This window comes from Sinohyriopsis cumingii, chromosome 2 (genome assembly GCF_028554795.1).
Source record: "Sinohyriopsis cumingii isolate HCF-2022 chromosome 2, ASM2855479v2, whole genome shotgun sequence".
In the NCBI taxonomy this organism is placed as follows: Eukaryota; Metazoa; Mollusca; class Bivalvia; order Unionida; family Unionidae; genus Sinohyriopsis; species Sinohyriopsis cumingii.
The window spans coordinates 39,076,760-39,095,955 of NC_142962.1; the positions used below are offsets into that span (position 1 = coordinate 39,076,760).

The window sequence follows — 19,196 nt, forward strand, 5'->3', positions numbered from 1 at the left end:
GCTTACGGTACATCTGCCAGAAAGAAACATGAAGCTGCTATTACCAGTCTCAATTTGACATTGCAGGTGAACAGAGAATGTGTACGAGGACTCTGGGCAGGGCAACAGCAGGAGCTGATATTTTTACGCAACAGAAATCCTGAGCGTGGTAGTATCCAGAATGCCAAACAAGCCCTCCGCAACATGATAAATTCCTCATGTGACCAGCCTATTGGCTATCCTATTTATGTCTCCCCTCTCACCACATCCTACTCTTCAACGAATGAGCAGCTAACATCTGTCATTGGTGGAGAATTCATACTTGCAAACGTCAGGAGATTTGTTCAGAATATATGGACTAGGTATAATGATTTTCTTTGATTACTGTAAGACTGGGCATATCATGTTATAACATATGTCTGTCCCTATTTCATTTCCACACTATAACTTGAGTTCTCTACCATCTGGATAAGGCTTTTTGGATTCAGTGGTCAGGGTCACTGTAAAGAAGAAAAATTCCACACAATAACATTAGTTCTGCCTCACAAACCCAGACCAAATTTTGTGTCTGGCTTGCAACTGGGTTGAAGAATATGCCTATCTTTTGTGATCATTAAACAGTGAAAGGTCAAGGTCACTGCCTGCAAAAGAAAACTGGTTGCACTTAGGGTAATAAAGAAACCTATTGAATTTGGGGTCAACAGATTAAAGGACATATGATGATAAGTCAAATGAAAAAAATGGTTTCTGTACTGTAAGTTTAGTTGAAGACTGTATACCTTAAGCAAAGGTCAAGGTCATTAAGACCCATTGGTTAGAACTATCCTGAGTCAACCATGCTCTACAACTGGCCATATAGCAGGCTATTCAACATGGGGCAGGCTTATAACATGCTTTTAATTGCACTTGTTGGTGATGCTCAAGCACAGATGTTGAGTTTGTAAATAATCATTGGTAGATTATCCATGCCTCTACATATTGGCTTACTTTCTTTGGTGTTAGTAACTAAGCTTTAAAAGCATGTCACTGTGACTTAACTTTTCTTTTGACAAGAAAAATCTGCAAGACATAATCATCTGTGAAAAATGTTCTGTTTGTGCATGCAGTTATCTTTGATATATGGAGGAGGTAAATGCAAAACTTTTGTAAAATAATCTTCACACAGAATCATAATATTAATGACAACTATGGCATTGCTGATTTAAAGCTATGGGCAGCCTTAATTTACTTTATCACATCTAGTCTGTGGTAGAATTATCCGATGATGAGTCCAATTTAAGAACATAATTTAATTAGTTTCTGTGTTGAACTATGTACCCTGTCCTATCCTTAAGATTTGTATTTAGCATTGAATCTGATTAAGGTGCAAACTCTGGTAGCAGTGGATCTAATTCATTTTGGAATTTAGATGAGGCTTACATATCTACCATAACACAACATGTCACATGAAAAACATGACTCCCAAACCATCCAAAAACATGATTTTCAGTGGGTGGGGGTGCTTTATTAACACCACAGTATATGCCATGTATAAACAGCAAACACTTATGTTTAATGCTCATGAAAAACATGGGGTTGTCCTATACAGTTGATTATCTTAGAGGTGATTAAATTGTGAGTTTGCCAGAGATAAACAACCACCCTTACACATTACTTAATTGACTGACAATAGCTAGGGTGATTCCATGTTATGAATTCTTTATGGGAGAATCCATTTTGCTAATTTGCATAGGTAAAGTACATAAAGTTGAACAACCCAATTTGTTTTTAAGTTCAGATGAAACAAAAGTTATTCTCTTGATTGCCATGAATGATGATGTTTAAGCCATCTTTATTAAAGATTACTTAATAGTTGGTTAACAGCAGCAATGTCTCTTTTAAGTTGAATGAGTGTGGAAATGTCATTCAGCTTTTAAGGAAAAAATGTAAATGCAGTGGCATTTCAGAGAAGGATGAGTCATCAGTAAAGCGAGCAGAGCTCAGCAAAACTAAATTTTAGAACTCCTGGTTGATGGAGTTTGACTTTATGAAGCACACCAAGGGTAGCATTTTACTCTTTGTACATGCATCTCAGTATGATGTTCAGATACTAACAACCACCCTTACACATTACTTAATTGATTGACAGTAGCTAGGGTGAGTCCATGTTATGAATTCTTTGTGGCCATCATATTGAGATTAGTCATTATGGAGTGCATACGTCAACATAGTAACACCATCCAGCAGTCAAACAATGCATGAATGCAGAACTCAGTCTCAAACATAACTAACATGATTAGACATTTTAATTTGGGTGGCCATTGCATATTTGACACTCACTCACAGTAGTGCAGATGCAAAAAGGTCATTTTCTATACTGAGAAAAATCAAGTTTGAACACCAGTTCCATCCAGTCTCTGATCAGTGCAAAGTTGAACTCGTATGACACTTGCAACACCACCATCCCCCCCCAAAAAAAATGGAGAACAGTAAAGACTGTGTGTACTGGTAGTTAAGAGCTTCCACTGTTCAATGAATTTTAAAGGCAAAACTTGGTGCTTTTTTGTTTTAGTTTAACTTAATGTCTTTGTGATTGTGATTATGCGAGTGCATGTACATATGCTTTGTGTAGTGACGATGTTTGACAATGCTAAGGGACAAACCATTTAATTTTCAGGTATGGGGGTGGGTGGGCTGAGCTATTTTGGAAACAAAATATGTAACTTTCAAATAGCTTAAAAAAATTAACCTTCCTAATTGGTATGGAAATAGAACTGGTTAAATTTTCATTATATTAGTTGAAAACATAGATTATTGTCTTAGGTAAAAAAGAAACAATGTCCTGGTTCCAAAGAAATTCCCCCCAAAAGTTAAATGATCAGGCTTTCAGATTACCAACTATTTTAGAGTTTGAAAATGTATTAAATGCTTCAAAAACCGAATATTTTATTATTTATTTTTTTCAAATTTGAGTTTCAGTTTCTTTAGGATTCTTTGAGCAGACAACTTATTCTTAATTGAGTGACATTGCTATTTTGGTTGCATGCAGGGACCACAAAACAGTTTTTTAGTTTTGGAAAAAAATCCTAACACTGGGAAGTATGAGCTTATATAATGTAAAATAATCTTTTCATGGTACCGATGATTATTGCAGAATGAGGCAACGGTGTGGGGCTTCATGTGCTAGTGGAAGTTCTGGGTTTACTGATGGAGATTTGCCCTACTTCACCTGTACTCATCAATCTGCAGCAAATGTTCTAGGTGAGATATTTAATCTTATGATTTAGTCGAAAACATTGTTATGAATATATGATAAATATTTGCCTTTTGGTAGCAACAAATGATGCAACTCAAATACATGAGTGTGTTCACCTGAATTATGATTATAACAAATAATTGTCTCTTGTTTGTGGTGTTCATCAACAGCAGCATTGTTGTTGTAAATATCAATTACAAGTTTTGTTGTACTTTGGTCATACATCAACAGCAGCAGTATTGTTGTTGCAAATATCAATTACAAGTTTTGTTGTACTTTGACCATACATCAACAGTAGCAGTATTGTTGTTGCAAATATCAATTACAAGTTTTGTTGTACTTTGACCATACATCAACAGCAGCAGTATTGTTGTTGCAAATATCAATTACAAGTTTTGTTGTACTTTGGCCATACATCAACAGTCGCAGTATTGTTGTTGCAAATATCAATTACAAGTTTTGTTGTACTTTGGCCATACATCAACAGCAGCAGTATTGTTGTTGCAAATATCAGTTACAAGTTTTGTTGTACTTTGACCATACATCAACAGCAGCAGTATTGTTGTTGCAAATATCAGTTACAAGTTTTGTTGTACTTTGGTCATACACATCTTGTTATCATGGCAGTGCAAATTCTTCCTAAAAGAGCAGAACCGAGTAAATGTTTGGATTCAGTTGATAGATTTATGTAAGAAATAAAAACCTCGAAATTGCCGTTTTGATTTACTTTGTTTTAAATTTAGCATTCATCCCTTCACTTTTACAGAAAAAATGTTATGACTTTTACAAAAATAAGATTTTGAGATAAATAAAATAAAACAAGATCTGTATATTGGGTTATTAATATCTATCAAAAATGAAATTGCTTAGGATATAGAGGAACAAATATGAATAATGGAGATATTGTTTTTATGCTAATATACTTCTCTCAAAACTTGCACACAGCAGGGCACAAAAACATAGATCACAACATAAAAGATGGCCCAAATTTACAGAGGAACCTCTGAAAAAATAAGAAAGGGATAGAAAAGAGAAGAGGAGTGGGTTTAAATGGCTAGATACTCGTTTATGATATTGGGAATAATTGTCAAAAAATAATTTTTCTAACAAAGTAGTTCGTTTTTCTGTATATATTACCTTTATATTCAAGATACAACATTATTCCTTGGGGTTTCAAGACATATGTACAATTGTTTATTATGTTACTGCTTTTTGCAATTGAATGTAGATACATTCTAGTATATTTGTTGATTCAAAACAAAAAGAAGATTCTTTTTATATAAAATAAATTTTATTTATATCAAGAAACAGTGATGTCAAAACACATTTTTTATTATTCTGTTAGTGAAATATTGATGCTGTAATTTCATTGCAAGTTACAGAGAAATTTGTGCTCATTAAGCAGACCTTCATGTGCCAGTTGAAGAATTTTAAATTCGCTAATAACTGTGAAAATCACTGCCCCATAATAAATCCCATCTTTGAAACCAAGATATTTATTCACTGAGTATACCTTTTGCTTGGTTCCCATGCGGTCTTTGTTCACTATTGCAAATGGGTTGGATAAACCCAAAAATGTAACTTACATAATACTATTTAAATTAGTGCTCACATGCTCAGTTGAAATAAGTTGACACATGACTTTGACCACTAGCTCTAACCCAGGTAAGATATCTTTTAACTTATTTTTTATTCTAATCTCTTTACTTGATTTGATAAAATACATAATTAATTTGATAATAGTGTACAAAGCAGATCTACTTTTAACTGACTATAACAATGCAGCAATCACTTGTGCAAATCAGAGATAAAAACAGTTAGGTTGTCATGAAAATGCTTGTGGGTATTGCTGTGATGGTCAGGTGACATTTTTAACATTTTAATGCATTTGGGCATATTTCATTTATGACTTTTGCACTGAAACTAATTATAAAGATTTGTTGTTGTTGTGGGGTTTAATGCCATTTTTCAGCATACGATAGGCTATACATGGCGGCCAGTATTAATGGTGAAGGAAGAACCCGGGAAAACCCCGGGAAGAACCACCGACCCACGAGAAGCTACTGGCAAGCTTTCTCACATACCCACATTGGCTGAATCCAAGACTTGAACCGGCGCAGATAGAGATGAGATGACAGTGATCCGTAACGGAGAGCGCTTTAGACCACTCGGCCACTCGGGGCCCCAAGTATGAAGATAAATCTGAAACATGAGTTGCACTTGACAGGACCTAATTGGTATTTATTTCTTAAAGTGTTACATTACTAACAGTTTAATTGATCGATGTTTGATTGTATATTGATAATTGTAGTATGGCCTCTCCCTTGTTCACAATGGGATCCAAAAAATACACTGCACTAAAAGTGAGGACATGAGTTTCTGAGGCACCTCAAAAATATTAAGAAGGAGATATTATCCATACTGAACAGGACATTGAGAAAACGGTGTGTGTATGTGTGTGTGGGGGTAATGGTGATGTTTATTGGCTGAATACTCATTTTATTTTCATGTTGGAAATAATTGTTAATTTATACCTTTTTGTTATGATGTTGTTTTTTATATGCATAAATTACCTTTATTTTCATGATATCCAGCCTCTAAAAGATCATTGACAATATTACTCCAACTTTTTTCAACAACCATCACAAATACAAACAACATTGTTTATTACGTTACTGTTCTTAGCTGTTGTTCATTCACAACAAAACAAGGTTTCTTGTTTTTTTACGATAGGGACATTTTTTCAAAAACAAATGTCAACATGTAAACTGAATTTTATTGTTCTATCAATAGAATATTGATGTTGTTATTTGGTTGCAAGTAATAATGAAACTTCTTCATCTCCTTGAGGAAATCTCCTGAGTGCCAATTCCGGAATTTTAAGTTCACTTCAATCTTTATAACTCACTTCTTCATAATGAACTGTATCTGTGAAACAAAGTATTTTATTCACTAAATACTTAATTTGCTCGGTTGCCTTGCTATCTTTGATCACAATTGTGAATGGCTTGCATATTTTAAGGTTGTTTAAGTAAATTACTTACATAAAAATAAGTAAAACAATGTTCGATTGATCAGTTGAAATGAGTTGAACTGACACACAACCATACTGCTAGCTCTTATGCAGGTAGGATTTGCGTGCCTTTTATCATTTCTTTTATTCAACCCCATTTATTTGATTTGATACAAAAGACATAATCATTGTTATAATACAAAGCATGTCTGCTTTGAACTGAGTGTGACAAATTAAAGTGTTGCCACCAGTAGGCATTTGGGACATGTTTATTTATCGAAAGTTCATCGAATATTGTTATTTACAGTGTACTGAGAATGTTGTTAGGTAAGAAAATGTAACAGAATATATGACTTCTTATTAAAAGTTGAGAATTTTATGATTTTGATTTGTATTTATGGGTACTTTCAACTCTTTTTGGTGATAAAATTAGCAATATCAAGGTTTCAGTTATGAATTTTGATCACGATTTTGTTCACATTCAAGAACTAGGGGGCCAGTTATTTTTTATATTTTCTAGTTTGAAAAATGGGATCTACACCTGACCTCACATTATAAGTGGGTTTAATGAGATATCTGTCCATAAGTTAAGGAGTGTTGTACTGATTTTATTTTTAAATATATAACTTAATAAAAGTTAAGATTTTCATGATGTTGATTAAAAATTTCTGGGCACTTACTGATGGTAAACAAGTGAAATATCTCAGTTTAATTTTAAAAAGTTGATATATAGGGGTCTATTTTGGGGTATTTTAATAAGAGACAAAAAGATCCTCACTTGCCCCATCATTATATGTGGATTTGTGAATTATCCAAGCATGCTAGAACAAGGAAGTGGTGTAAGTTGTTAATTTGTTTAACAAAATGTGCATACAATTCATTTGTTGATCCATACAAAATAATCTAATCTGATAAATTTCCTAACTACCCAAGCAATTGGACTAATACTAAATATATTTTCTCTCTATAAGATGTTACTTTATACATCTTTCAACATTATGCTGGTTTCAGCATAACCAACAAAGGTCTCCATGATCTGCATTTTATTATCTTAAGTCAGTACAGCTTTTCACTGTTCTAATTTAGTATTGTCAGTCAAAGCAGTAACCAAGTTATTATTTGGGTCTACCTCTTGTCAAATTCTGTGCATTTACTTGGTTATATAAAGAATGAAACCATCCTATGAGGGTTGGAGAGTCAAGTGACATTTTTGTTCTTTGCTTCCATACACAACAGTATCAGCACTAAGTGTGTGATATTTTTGCTAGGTGATCTGATTGTCTTGTACATGTGTTAACAGGTGTTCTTTTGAGTAATGGTGTATAAACCTGTTTTGAAAGAACTCATATTTGTTAATGTCTTTCGTTGGAAAGCAACTGATTTATCTGACAGAGATTATTTTACATGCTAGCTCTGAGTAATAGTCATAAATCTTTTGGCTGACTTTTTCATATGATCAAAAGACTGACTCATCCCAAACAATCCATTGCGAAATTTTCATGGGACCAACTAAGAATTTTGTTTGAACTATGCAACAGGCTTTGGGATTTGCTTATCCCTGGAGAGGGGTTAGTAGTAATGGAGAGAAGGGCTGGAGTGATTAATCAAATCATTGGTTAATCAAATGACATGTTCAAAATGATTATCAATTTAAACGTTAGGGAATCAGTGTCATAGAAAGAGATTCCATGAGAATCACAGTTTACCTTATCTCAACCATATAAGACTGACATGATAAAAATAACCAACAAATTTGCATGCTCTCAGCTCAGAAGAGATGGGGAATTCATTTATTTTAGAGCTGGCATGAAATTTTCCATTCCACTGTCATTTTCACAGCTAATGATGTGTCTTATTCATGAAAGATACTAACAGTAACATTTGTCAAATTATCTAATGAACATAATTATTACAAATTTTAGCAATGTGAAAAAAGTTCCATGTGGTTCAGAGTCTTGTTTTCGATTCTTCCATTGATGAAGAAAACTGACAACAGACTGTCTTGTCTTTCTTACCATTGGATAAAATGATAAGGGAAAGAACAAAAATATCATCATTAGAATTCTTATCTAAAATTAATGTGGTTATCTGAAGCAGTCTCCAGTTGTGTCATGTAAAATGATGGTATACATTTTATTTACTTGATAAAAATATCTTAAATTTATTTATCTAGATAATGAGAAAGATAATCTATAACTATTTTGGGTCTAATTAGCCAATTCTAATTGAGAGATATTTAAATTATTCGTTTTTGAGAGAGAGAGAAGAGGAGGAAAATAAGCTAGTGGGTTTATAAAAAGAAAAAGAGAGATAATAGAGAAAAAACACTGGGCACAGATGGAAGGACAGACAGTAAAACAGAGATGGAAGGACAGTGAGCAATGAAATGAATATAGATACAGAGAGTTGTAACCTTGCAATATAGCAAAGTTCATAATTTTCCTTCAGGTTCAGCACGGTCCTGCCCAACTTCAACTCTGACCAATCAGACTCCAGATCTGCCGCTGCAGAATCTAGGTAATCGTGGCAGCCTAGTATCTACAGCAAGCTCAATTGGCAAGCCTCGATCATTAGGGACTCTGTCAAGTCTGATAGGGGAAAGTCCTTTACAGAAAGAGATCAGCCCTAATACCAAAGTTATGGTGAGGTTTTTAGCTACAAACTTATTAATTCTCGGTTACTTAATGGTTCAAAATAAAACTGGATAATACCGTCAGCCTTTGGGAAATTCATAAACGTTACATTTTGTAATTGTAGTGGAAAGAGTAGGATGGGTTAAAAAGTATTTCACAGGGTTATCATAACACACTCGATCCTGGAGAAAATAGGTTGATCTTCAATGATTATTAATGGCTTGTAAGGTTGCCTCTGTGGAGTCACACCTGATTTATTTAGGTCTTTTAAAGGGAAAAGTAAATATCTTTCAAAAAGAGTACTCTTCTCACCATCTTCTAGTCAAAGATATAACTCAAAATAGGAAACAATCATGAGTAGATTAATGCCAGTGATTTATGTTCAGTATTCATTGTCTCTAATGATACTTACTGTATGTCATGCATGTTTCCCTTATTATCTAATGTATAACATACATCTAACAAAGGACAGACTGTTATTTACTTTTATCATATATACTTGCTTATAAGTTGAGTCAAATTGCAAAACACAGATCCTTTTCTGCCATCACATAATACACCTGTAGATCATGGTCTGTCTTGTTTGTTCTACTGATTACTCTGAACAGACTGCATAGACCCATATCTGTTAGTGCATTATGCGACAGCAGATCTGGGTCTGCAGTTTGCAGTTGGACTCGACTTATAATCAAGTGTATATGGTACATGATGTTCATGCTATATGTGATTTCAAGTGAAAAGCTTAGATCTAATGCTGGATTATTATGCATTGGCAGATCTGGGTCAGTGCTGTTTATATTTGGGAGAGGAATTGTGTGTAGGTACAAATGAAATCCTCCTTATGAAATTAGTTATCATGTGAGATAATATTTCAAACTGGCAGTTTGCGATAAAATACATGAAGGAAGGAAACATGCAGCACATCATAGACTTCTTTCTCATATTATTCTGAATGGAATATGTTTTTTTTTTAGATTATGGACCCCTCACTAGTGCAGGACAATATGAACCTTGGTCGCCGTATAGATGTCCAGTGGCCAAATGAAGAATGGCGAAGCAGTGGAGGAAAAAATGTCTGGAACAACTGGTATCCCACAGTGGGGATGATTGGCACTCTTGTACATCGCTGGAGTCCATGCCACAGAGAAATCACACGCAGGTCTCATCTGGATAAACCCATTGTCTTGGTGCACATCAGCGGAAAGTATGTGCCGATCCTCGAGTCAGGAGTGACATATTGCAGTGAGGTTGTTACATGATAGTGTTCCTGTGTAGTCTATGTGATATAAATATGTGCCGATCCTCGAGTCAGGTGTGACATATTGCAGTGAGGTTGTTACATGATAGTGTTCCTGTGTAGTCTATGTGATATAAATATGTGCCAATACTAAGTACTAGAGAGAAGGATACTTCGCATGTGGACATGACAGTTTCCATTTGAAACAGCCATATTTCATCATTGTGCAAGAAAATATTTGCCATACCAAAGTTTGGCGGTAATATTGTTATGTTATACATATCCTGTAGTTTCTGCTTGAAATAGATTACAGATATCAAAGCTGACAGAAGTTACACTAAAGCAGGATTGTCAAATAACAGACTTCATATTTGCTCAGCAAAGACAAACTTACATTACTCCATCATTTGGTAATATCGTATAAATATTTCACAGAGACCATGCTGCTGCTAATGAAACATTAGTCTTGTGTCAAACTTATGTAACATAGATACCTGCCAACTTGAAGTCAATAAATTTCATCATTTGTAGACTGCAGCTGTAACAAATCATCACATTTCACTCAAATGGCACATAGAACTATAGCGTGCACCATGACATTGTTTCCTCAGGGGGATGATCTGTGAGTAGATTTATGCTGAGGTATACATATCCATTTAGTATTAAACATAAGACATTATAGTTGTGAATGCCTTATCAGAAAGATTGTAAAGTGGGGTTTATGTCAGCCAATATTATTCAGATAAGTTACTGGACATCCTGAGTGATAAACTGGATGCATTCAATATCACAAAAAGGTTCTTCTAAAAGAAATAGTGTTGTTCATATTATTATGTGAAATATTTTAAATTTGTGGTCAATTTTTCAGTGTATGCTTAGAAAATGCATACTTATGGGTACTTGTTTTCATGGATTTGTCAATTGGAAAACAGCAAAAAATAAAAATTATCAAGTGGTAATTTGTATATCTACACCAACATTCACTATCCCTCATTTTCATGCAAAGGGACTTAATGACAACTGCAGGAATTAAGTTGATTAGGTAATTTTGTCACTGCAGACACTTAGAATAAAGTGGAGGTCAGAATAAAAGTGGAGGTCTGAATGAGAGAAAAAGTCTGACATCCTTTTTTACACATGTAAGAACAAAAACTTAATTTAACAACATTAGTTAAGACTGCAATTTGTTTTTTCAGTGTTCTTAAAGATTGCTATCAACATGTAGGGATTAGTTGCTAAAACAAAAGTTAATGACTGCAAACCAGGCTTTTTCAAAACAAAGCTGGTATATTTTTCATATGTAAACAGTCTGTCAAGAATTTGTGTCTTGCTTACCCAAACAAAATTGGTAATCCACAAATAATAAGTTGCAATATTTCAAAACTGGAGACACACATTGATCACGAACAAGTATCTGTCAAAACTGAGTTCCTAGCCACGTCACAACTCATGACAGAAAAAAGTCATCTAAGCAGATGTGCACTGCCCTCCCCCCACTGGATTTAGAAATTTATTAGGTTGGTAAATGGTCTGGTCATAGAAGAAATACTTTTTTCATCAGCAATATAGCTGAGGCATGATAGATGAATACCAGAAAATAGATTCATACCATTTTTATGTAAGTAGAAGGTAGAAGCTAAAAATGTATTTCATATAGAAAGATGAATAAGATACCTGTTTTTTATTTTGAGGGGTTTTGGTTTACTATGATGAGACATGTGCATAGTAGATTATTTTAGACACAAAATGACTAAATCTTTACAACTGCTGAAAGTGAGACATTTGTAGTAATTTGTAAACATCAACAAAGTTAAGTATATGTATTGGCAGTTTATGATCATGAAGTATTGGAATCAATCATGCAATCCCCAGTTACAATAAAGTGCTAATTTTGTTCATATTTACCAATGACAGTTTATGATCATGAAGTATTGGAATCAATCATGCAATCCCCAGTTACAATAAAGTGCTAATTTTGTTCATATTTACCAATGACAGTTTATGGTCATGAAGTACTGAAATCAATCATGCAATCCCCAGTTACGGTAAAGTGCTAATTTTGTTAATATTTACCATTGTCAGTTAAATCAGTATGGTGTATTGCATAGTTGAACATAGATGTAAAATACCTCATAAAGTTGTAAACAAATGTGCAGTAGTGTTAAAGAATAATGTCAATGTACCGGAGGTTTCTTCTAACATTTGTTTCACTTTGAACCAAGGAATGAGACCTATCCTTATTTATTTAGACTGATAACTTCTTCTGTGGAGATCCTAAACATTATGGTGGATTAAACCCATATTGCTGACAACATATGATGTTGGAGTGTTTCTTTTTAGTTTGTAAGTTATGCTTCAAATCCTCTTTATTAAAATCTTATCTGTACCTTAGTACGTTCTACCACATATTTGAAGTGGCAGTGTTACTCTTGTACATCAGCCTGGAGACCATGGTTATGTAGGCTGTTCAGTCAATGTGTTGGATAATTCCTGTACCATAAAGACATTTAAAGTTTTATATACAACAGCAATATTTTCGTCTAACACTAGTTGTGATAAAAGCAGTGGAGACTTGGCAACTAAAATTTGAATTGTCCTTGATATGCATTTTCTATACACCAGTCCTGAAAGTCAGATGTAACTTGTCACGATGTTGTCTATTCATCTCGCAATCCATATGTAATTTTCTCATGTCTACTCAGTACCTTTTGAATTTAAAGATGCATTTTGATAAAATACCCAAGCTTACATCATCATCTTTTGACATTGCATCAAAAAACTCAGTTCAGAGGTCAGATAATCGGATGGTCTAATATGATATTAGACATGAGACAGGTGTATACAAAAAATAATGTGCCATTTATGGTACTCTTATCTGCACGAGAAACACTGCACTTTAGATTGTTAGTTTTGCATTATTCCTTATACCCAGATTGTGGGATTATGGGTTCAGAACTTTTAGTGAGATCTCTTTGATTAGGTTACTTCCAGTACATGGTCTGACATGTGGAAACAGTTGTATTCCGTATGATATCAGTTCTTGTTTATACAGCTGACTTGTAAAAAGAGATGGGTTCTGTTTTACATATAAATCCATCTAAATGGGTACATTCTTTACCGTCATGTTATCTTTGTAGTTTTTTAAAAATAAAATATGACCTATTTACATGTTTGATATGTACTTTATATGTGCAGAATATCTTGGTTGATAGTTTTAGATGTCATGTATGTTTGTTTACATTTTTTGTTATATGTCTTGCATTATAATCACTCATCCTTCATCGTGCTTCAGGTGGCACATAAAGCTTTGACAAGAGATCACCACTGCTGATGGTCTGCAGCCTTCCAGGTGATGGTGTCTCATGTTAGGCTACATTCCTTCATCTCTTTCTGCACATTCCTCCTTCATGTCTCTTTTGTCACAATCCTTTTAGTCTCCTGTCCAGGGTCCAGCAGAGGGATGTCCTTGACAGTGCAACTGATGACATTTGGCACACATGTCCAAACTTGCATCATTTGGCAGGATTCTGTTTTTTATCATGTTTTGTCCATTTATCTGACAATCATAATGTCTGCCCATCCACATCAGAGTGAAAAATCAGTACTGAGGCCAAGTATTGTCATATTCTTTGATCTTTTATTGAAATATTACAGTATTTTATCTGTCGTAGAACTTAATATTTATTTAGTGTCATCAATGTTGGCCATACAACAGAATTCATATATGTAACTTTATTGGTGTAAACTCATACAAGAATGTGAAGACTCCATATTCCAAAATTATTAGATTGTTTGGTGTACACGTCATTGCCAAACATATTGTATGCCAGAAAAGTAAAGTCATTGTGTGCTTTCTATCATGCATGGTTGCATTATTGGAGATGGGATCATGATATTTTCAGAGTACAGTAGGCTTGTATGTAGACATACAAGTAGGTCACCCTCATATTTATTGATGTGTAATATGGGTCCAATTGCAAACAAGTGCTGCAAGGATAGATCTGGGTCAGTGTTGTTCAGGATTATATATGTTATATACAGATAAAAACTGCAATTCAGGGACTTTTTGGTCATGTTATGTTTTGCACTCAATATCCTCTTAGTTTTCTTTGCTTAGCCACTTTTTAGATACGTGTTTGTATTGTCCATAATTAATACTCTGCTGCCATGACTAGCTGACCATTGCCGCATAAGAATAATACAAATTAGATACACTGAATCCCCAAATGCTACATTTTTTACTACATTTAAACCCAATTTTCCATGGTAATGTATCATACTTTTATCAAAGAGAATAAATGGGATCGGTTTGTAAGTTTTTCCATGAATGATTGCATGGGAAAAAATACATAGCTGGAATACAGCAAACTATCAACTTTTATTGGATGATGTCACTGGTAACTGTATTTCATTATAATTGATACATTTTACTAAGGACTATGTAGGGGGTATGATGATTGAAATAAACTGTTCTGTTCAAGAGAACATTATGCAACATACATCAGTAGAAAGAGCAGAGAGCAAGCTTTCTTTTGGTGTATGTATTGGAACTTTTGTCAAGCTCTCTTTTGGTGTATGTATTAGGACTTTTGTCAAGCTCTCTTTTGATGTATGTATTAGTACTTTTGTCTAGCACTCATTCGGTGTATGTATTAGGACTTTTGTCAAGCTTGCCTTGGCAGAAGGTGAATATGGTGATCATTTATGCATCCATGTGTGTGTCGATATATACATTAATCATGTCCTAGCCTGTTGGTTTTAATGGCAGTTATGACAAATTATTGGTTGTACCATACCAAGGAAATGGGAGCAAGTGTCTTTCTCAAGGACAGACAAAGACAATACCGCCATTCTGGGCTGGCCGAGGCAGGTATCAAACCTGAAACCCTTTGGAATAGAAGTCTGATGCTCGCCCATTATATCAGAGATTAACCTCAATGTTAATTTTTATTATTTCCTTTCAGGTGTTTTTTTAAAAAATAGCTAAATCAAAGGTGCTGGCCAACAAAAAAAGAAGGTCCCTAGTTTTCTAATTTTGTCTAAGTATTGCTTTTTAAAGTGGCAAATTTTGGTTAGCTTATATAGACCCACTACCAGCTTGACCTTTGATAAGGTAAATGTATAACCACAGGGACTTAAAGATCATGTGTTAGTGACCTCAGTGAAAAGGGTCTATTCTCGCATTATCAAGTAGATAATAATAATAATAATAATGATAATAATATTATTATTATTATTATTATTAATATTATTATTATTATTATTAAAAACAACTTTATTTTATGAGGGTCACTAAGTTAGTCTCCCCAGGATACATTAAATATAAAGGCATAGAGTGCATATCATATACATTAACAAAGTAAATTGGAGTGCATGTATTTCAGATGACAATTGCCTTTCAAGATAATGGCCATAAAATTCTGTTTTGAACATTTAGATTTGTTCTAATCTAGTGATTATGTACATAATTTCTGCATACATGACTCTTAAATGTGTCCATAAAAGGTCATTTTTACACACTTTTATTTGGGTTTTTTAATACATAATTTAACATTATTAAATGATTATTCTGAGCTATTTTACTCTATTTGTTATGTTGTATTACATTTAAATGAAGACAGGCATGTAGACAGATACCAAAGATTCAGCTCTCCCTCAACATGCTTCATTACAATGCAGTTCCAGATATAACTACTATGGACCCAGTGAGCAAGATCATACCACTGTAAAGCAGTATGTATTGAAAAAAAGACAGTGATTTAAAACATATTGATCTTCCTGCTATACCATGGTTCGGTATATTACGCTATTCTCAATATACTGCAGTTCTGTAATAATATGGTTCTCACTATAACATGGTTTGGTACATAATGCAATCAGCAGTTATGATCCCTGGCTGTCAAATTATAATGAGGGAGAGCATTATCACCAAAGAATCAGGGATATAAACCTCAGAAGACTGTTTAGTAAATCAAATATTTCAATTTTATTTGTTAAATGCATGTATATTTAGATGATTCTGTTTACAATACCAAATGCTGTGTTCAAGGAAAGGATGGAATTCATTACAGCAGTTATCATATTGATCAAATAAATAAAACTGACAATATATTTAGTTGCTAACGTTTTTCATAATTTTAAGCTTACCTGTCTGTAAGACCAAGTGAGCTAATGGTATGGTCATGCATTCACTGTGCATCTATGAATGTTGAGTCATTAGCACTTAGAAGATCATAATTCTGGTTTATTAGGATTTATTGGCACATCAGCACAATACTGACTATAGTGTCAGTTTAGCTTTAAAATTATAAATGTAAAGAATATTTTTTAAAAACATTTATTTCAAAGAATAATCCTACAAATTAACATACATAGGAAGTATAATAAAAAAAGAGATAAAAAGGTAAAGATGTTAAAAATTTGGTAAAAGATAACAAAAAGTGATAAAAATATCCTAAAAATCCTTAGATATAAGGTCAGTTTTAATAAAACATGGATTATGAACTTACATCAAGAACATGGCCAAGTTCAAAAATGAGCAAGGTTCATGCATTTAATTGAGTGATCATGCTTCTGATTGAGACTGTTACTATTACTACCATGGAAGCAATATTTCTGATCTGATTTTAATCAAACAGGGTATTTAGGTCTATCAAGGTCACTGATGACTTCAGTATTTAGCAAGATCCAAGTATATTATTGAGGTCATATTTCATCAGATTTGCTGTGTTTTGTTACCCATGTAGAAATGATTTCTGATCCAATTTTGATTACACTTAGAAAATATACTTAAGTCATCAAGATTATTACAACTATTAGTGATATCCATACATATTAATGAAGTGATATTGCATCTGATTGGCAGAGCTTATCAACATTTTAGTGACTGTTTCTGACAATATATATATATATATATATATATATATATATATATATATATATATATATATATATATATATATATATATATATATATATTAAAAATAAACACCAGACAGAACGGAAAATGTTATCCCTGGATCTTATAGAAGAATGCTTGATAATAGTAGGCAGAATTAATATTTAATACAAATATTACTATCATACAGGTTAGAGAACTTTTAATTTGTACTCTACGGAGAATCGAACCCATGTCCGCAGGTAAATGGCACCCATTGCCTTGCCTGCACATTTGAGCCCATATTCCCTCATGACTAAGCACACATCACCAATAAAAATGATGCTACTCAGTCGGTGTTATATGTACTCGTGTGTAGCAGACTCACTCGCAGGACGACCCAGTAATTAATTCTTATATATATATATCTTGTGCTGAGAAAAGGCATTTAAACCAAGACAACAACAGCAACCTAGTAATGCCTTCTTTTAGAGGCTTGGTCATTCATGCAGTCAATGCGTGAGTCCTTTCTGCAATAAGCGAGGTTTACTGGCTTCCCTTCTGAGACTCTTTATCTCTGGGAAAAGGTCTAAGTTGGAAAGTGTGCTATGTGAATTGTTTATGCAGGCTACATGTTATTGGCATAGATCATGGTATTTAAAAAAGGTCTTTCTCGTTTTAAATTTGATTTATTGTAAATCATGTCTTTGTAAACTAAACCATGTTGGTGGGTTTGGGGTTCAAAAATAGTGTTTTGAGTTACACCTGATCTGGCATGTTAAATTGTATAATATGAGTGATATTAATACATATTCAAGCTTGGAAACTAGATGAGAACATGAAAATTTACAAAAAGTTCTTAAAATTTCCAAGTTTATGATCTTAAAATTTAGCAAGTTATTTATATAATTTTTTGTCCCAGTAGATGTACAGGTTTTTATTGTTTTTGCCATGGTGTTAGGTCATAATATTATAATTTTTATGTTTTCCTATAACAGATCTGATTGCTTATGTCATGTATATTTGCAGTTTTTCAAAGGGTGTATAATTGAAAAAAGGCAATCAGATGTAATAATTACAATCATGAAAATTGATTTGTCTCAAACTGCCATTGTTGAAATCTTAACATTGGTGACCAAAATGTTCTGTTTTTTTTTAAAAAAGAATTGTGCATACATTGCAAGAAAGATGTGATGGTGTGAATAAGACTTAAGAATTTGTGTGTACATTGGGTCCTTTTTTGTTGTAGATGTCACTCACATTCCCATGTGTACAGTCATAATTTCATAATCTAGGCCATTGAAATAAGTATCCTAACATCAGACGACTGTTCTTTATTTTTATACCTTAGAAAATTGCTACTGCCACTAGTTGTTGGGATGTCTTGCACACAGTGTCATGAAATGTGCAACAAATTGTAATATTTACCATATGTATTCACTTACAAGTCAGGTACAGCTGGAAACAGTATAGACTCTGATATACCATCACACAATGCCCCAGAAGATCAGGGTCAATAAGTTTTGTTCTACTGATTACTCCTGTCAAACTGCAAAGACCCGGATCTGGCAGCACATTATGCAACAGCAGAACAAGGTCTATGTAGTTTGCAGTGGGACCCAACTTGTAAGCAAGTACATACAGTATAACAGTATTTGCCGGTGTTAAAAACGCTGTGTGATGAATATATTATCAGTACTGTTAACTATTGATTCATTGTATAGATTATTATAAAGATTAAAAACATCTCAAATATATGTTTCATCATTTTTTAAATTCTATAACCTCAGAATTTTTTTTATTTTACCCATATTTTATATATAGGAATATACTTCAAATATTATAGTTTCTAATTGCATTGGTTGGTGTTTAATTAGGGAAGTTCCAGCCTAAGTACATGTATTATAATCAGGCGTCCTGATATTCATCAAACTAACTCCAGTGAAATTTTTTTTATCAAGCAAAGCTATTCATTAAGGATCTTTCTACATGGATCATATATTTACCATTCTGTTTTGTTGCAAATCATCTGCATCCTCGTCATTTTTCTTTTTTTATTATTATTATCTTTAAGATGATGAAAAAAATGTCACTTGTCACATGTCTCAGATATTTGGCTTACAAGAAACATGATTGAGCAAGGTGTCATAAGAATTCTACTAGTAATAGAAGTCGGAGAGTAACAAAAGTAAGACTCAAAGACAAAGATCACAGACACATTC

The 19,196-nt window shown here is 33.5% G+C and overlaps 1 protein-coding gene across 5 annotated transcripts in view; it reads left to right on the plus strand.

The window, feature by feature from the left end:
• Positions 1-18,729, plus strand: part of LOC149804684 (pecanex-like protein 1) — a 160,589-nt gene extending 141,860 nt beyond the window's left edge. For all 5 annotated transcript variants that reach the window (XM_089943005.1, XM_089943014.1, XM_089943031.1 and 2 more), the window contains 4 exons: positions 67-341; positions 3,113-3,219; positions 8,676-8,869; positions 9,835-18,729. In XM_089943005.1, coding sequence (XP_089799131.1) covers positions 67-341; positions 3,113-3,219; positions 8,676-8,869; positions 9,835-10,119 — 861 coding nt within the window. In that variant the 3' untranslated portion in view covers positions 10,120-18,729. The remainder of the gene's footprint in view (positions 1-66; positions 342-3,112; positions 3,220-8,675; positions 8,870-9,834) is intronic.
• The last annotated feature ends 467 nt before the right edge of the window (positions 18,730-19,196 follow it).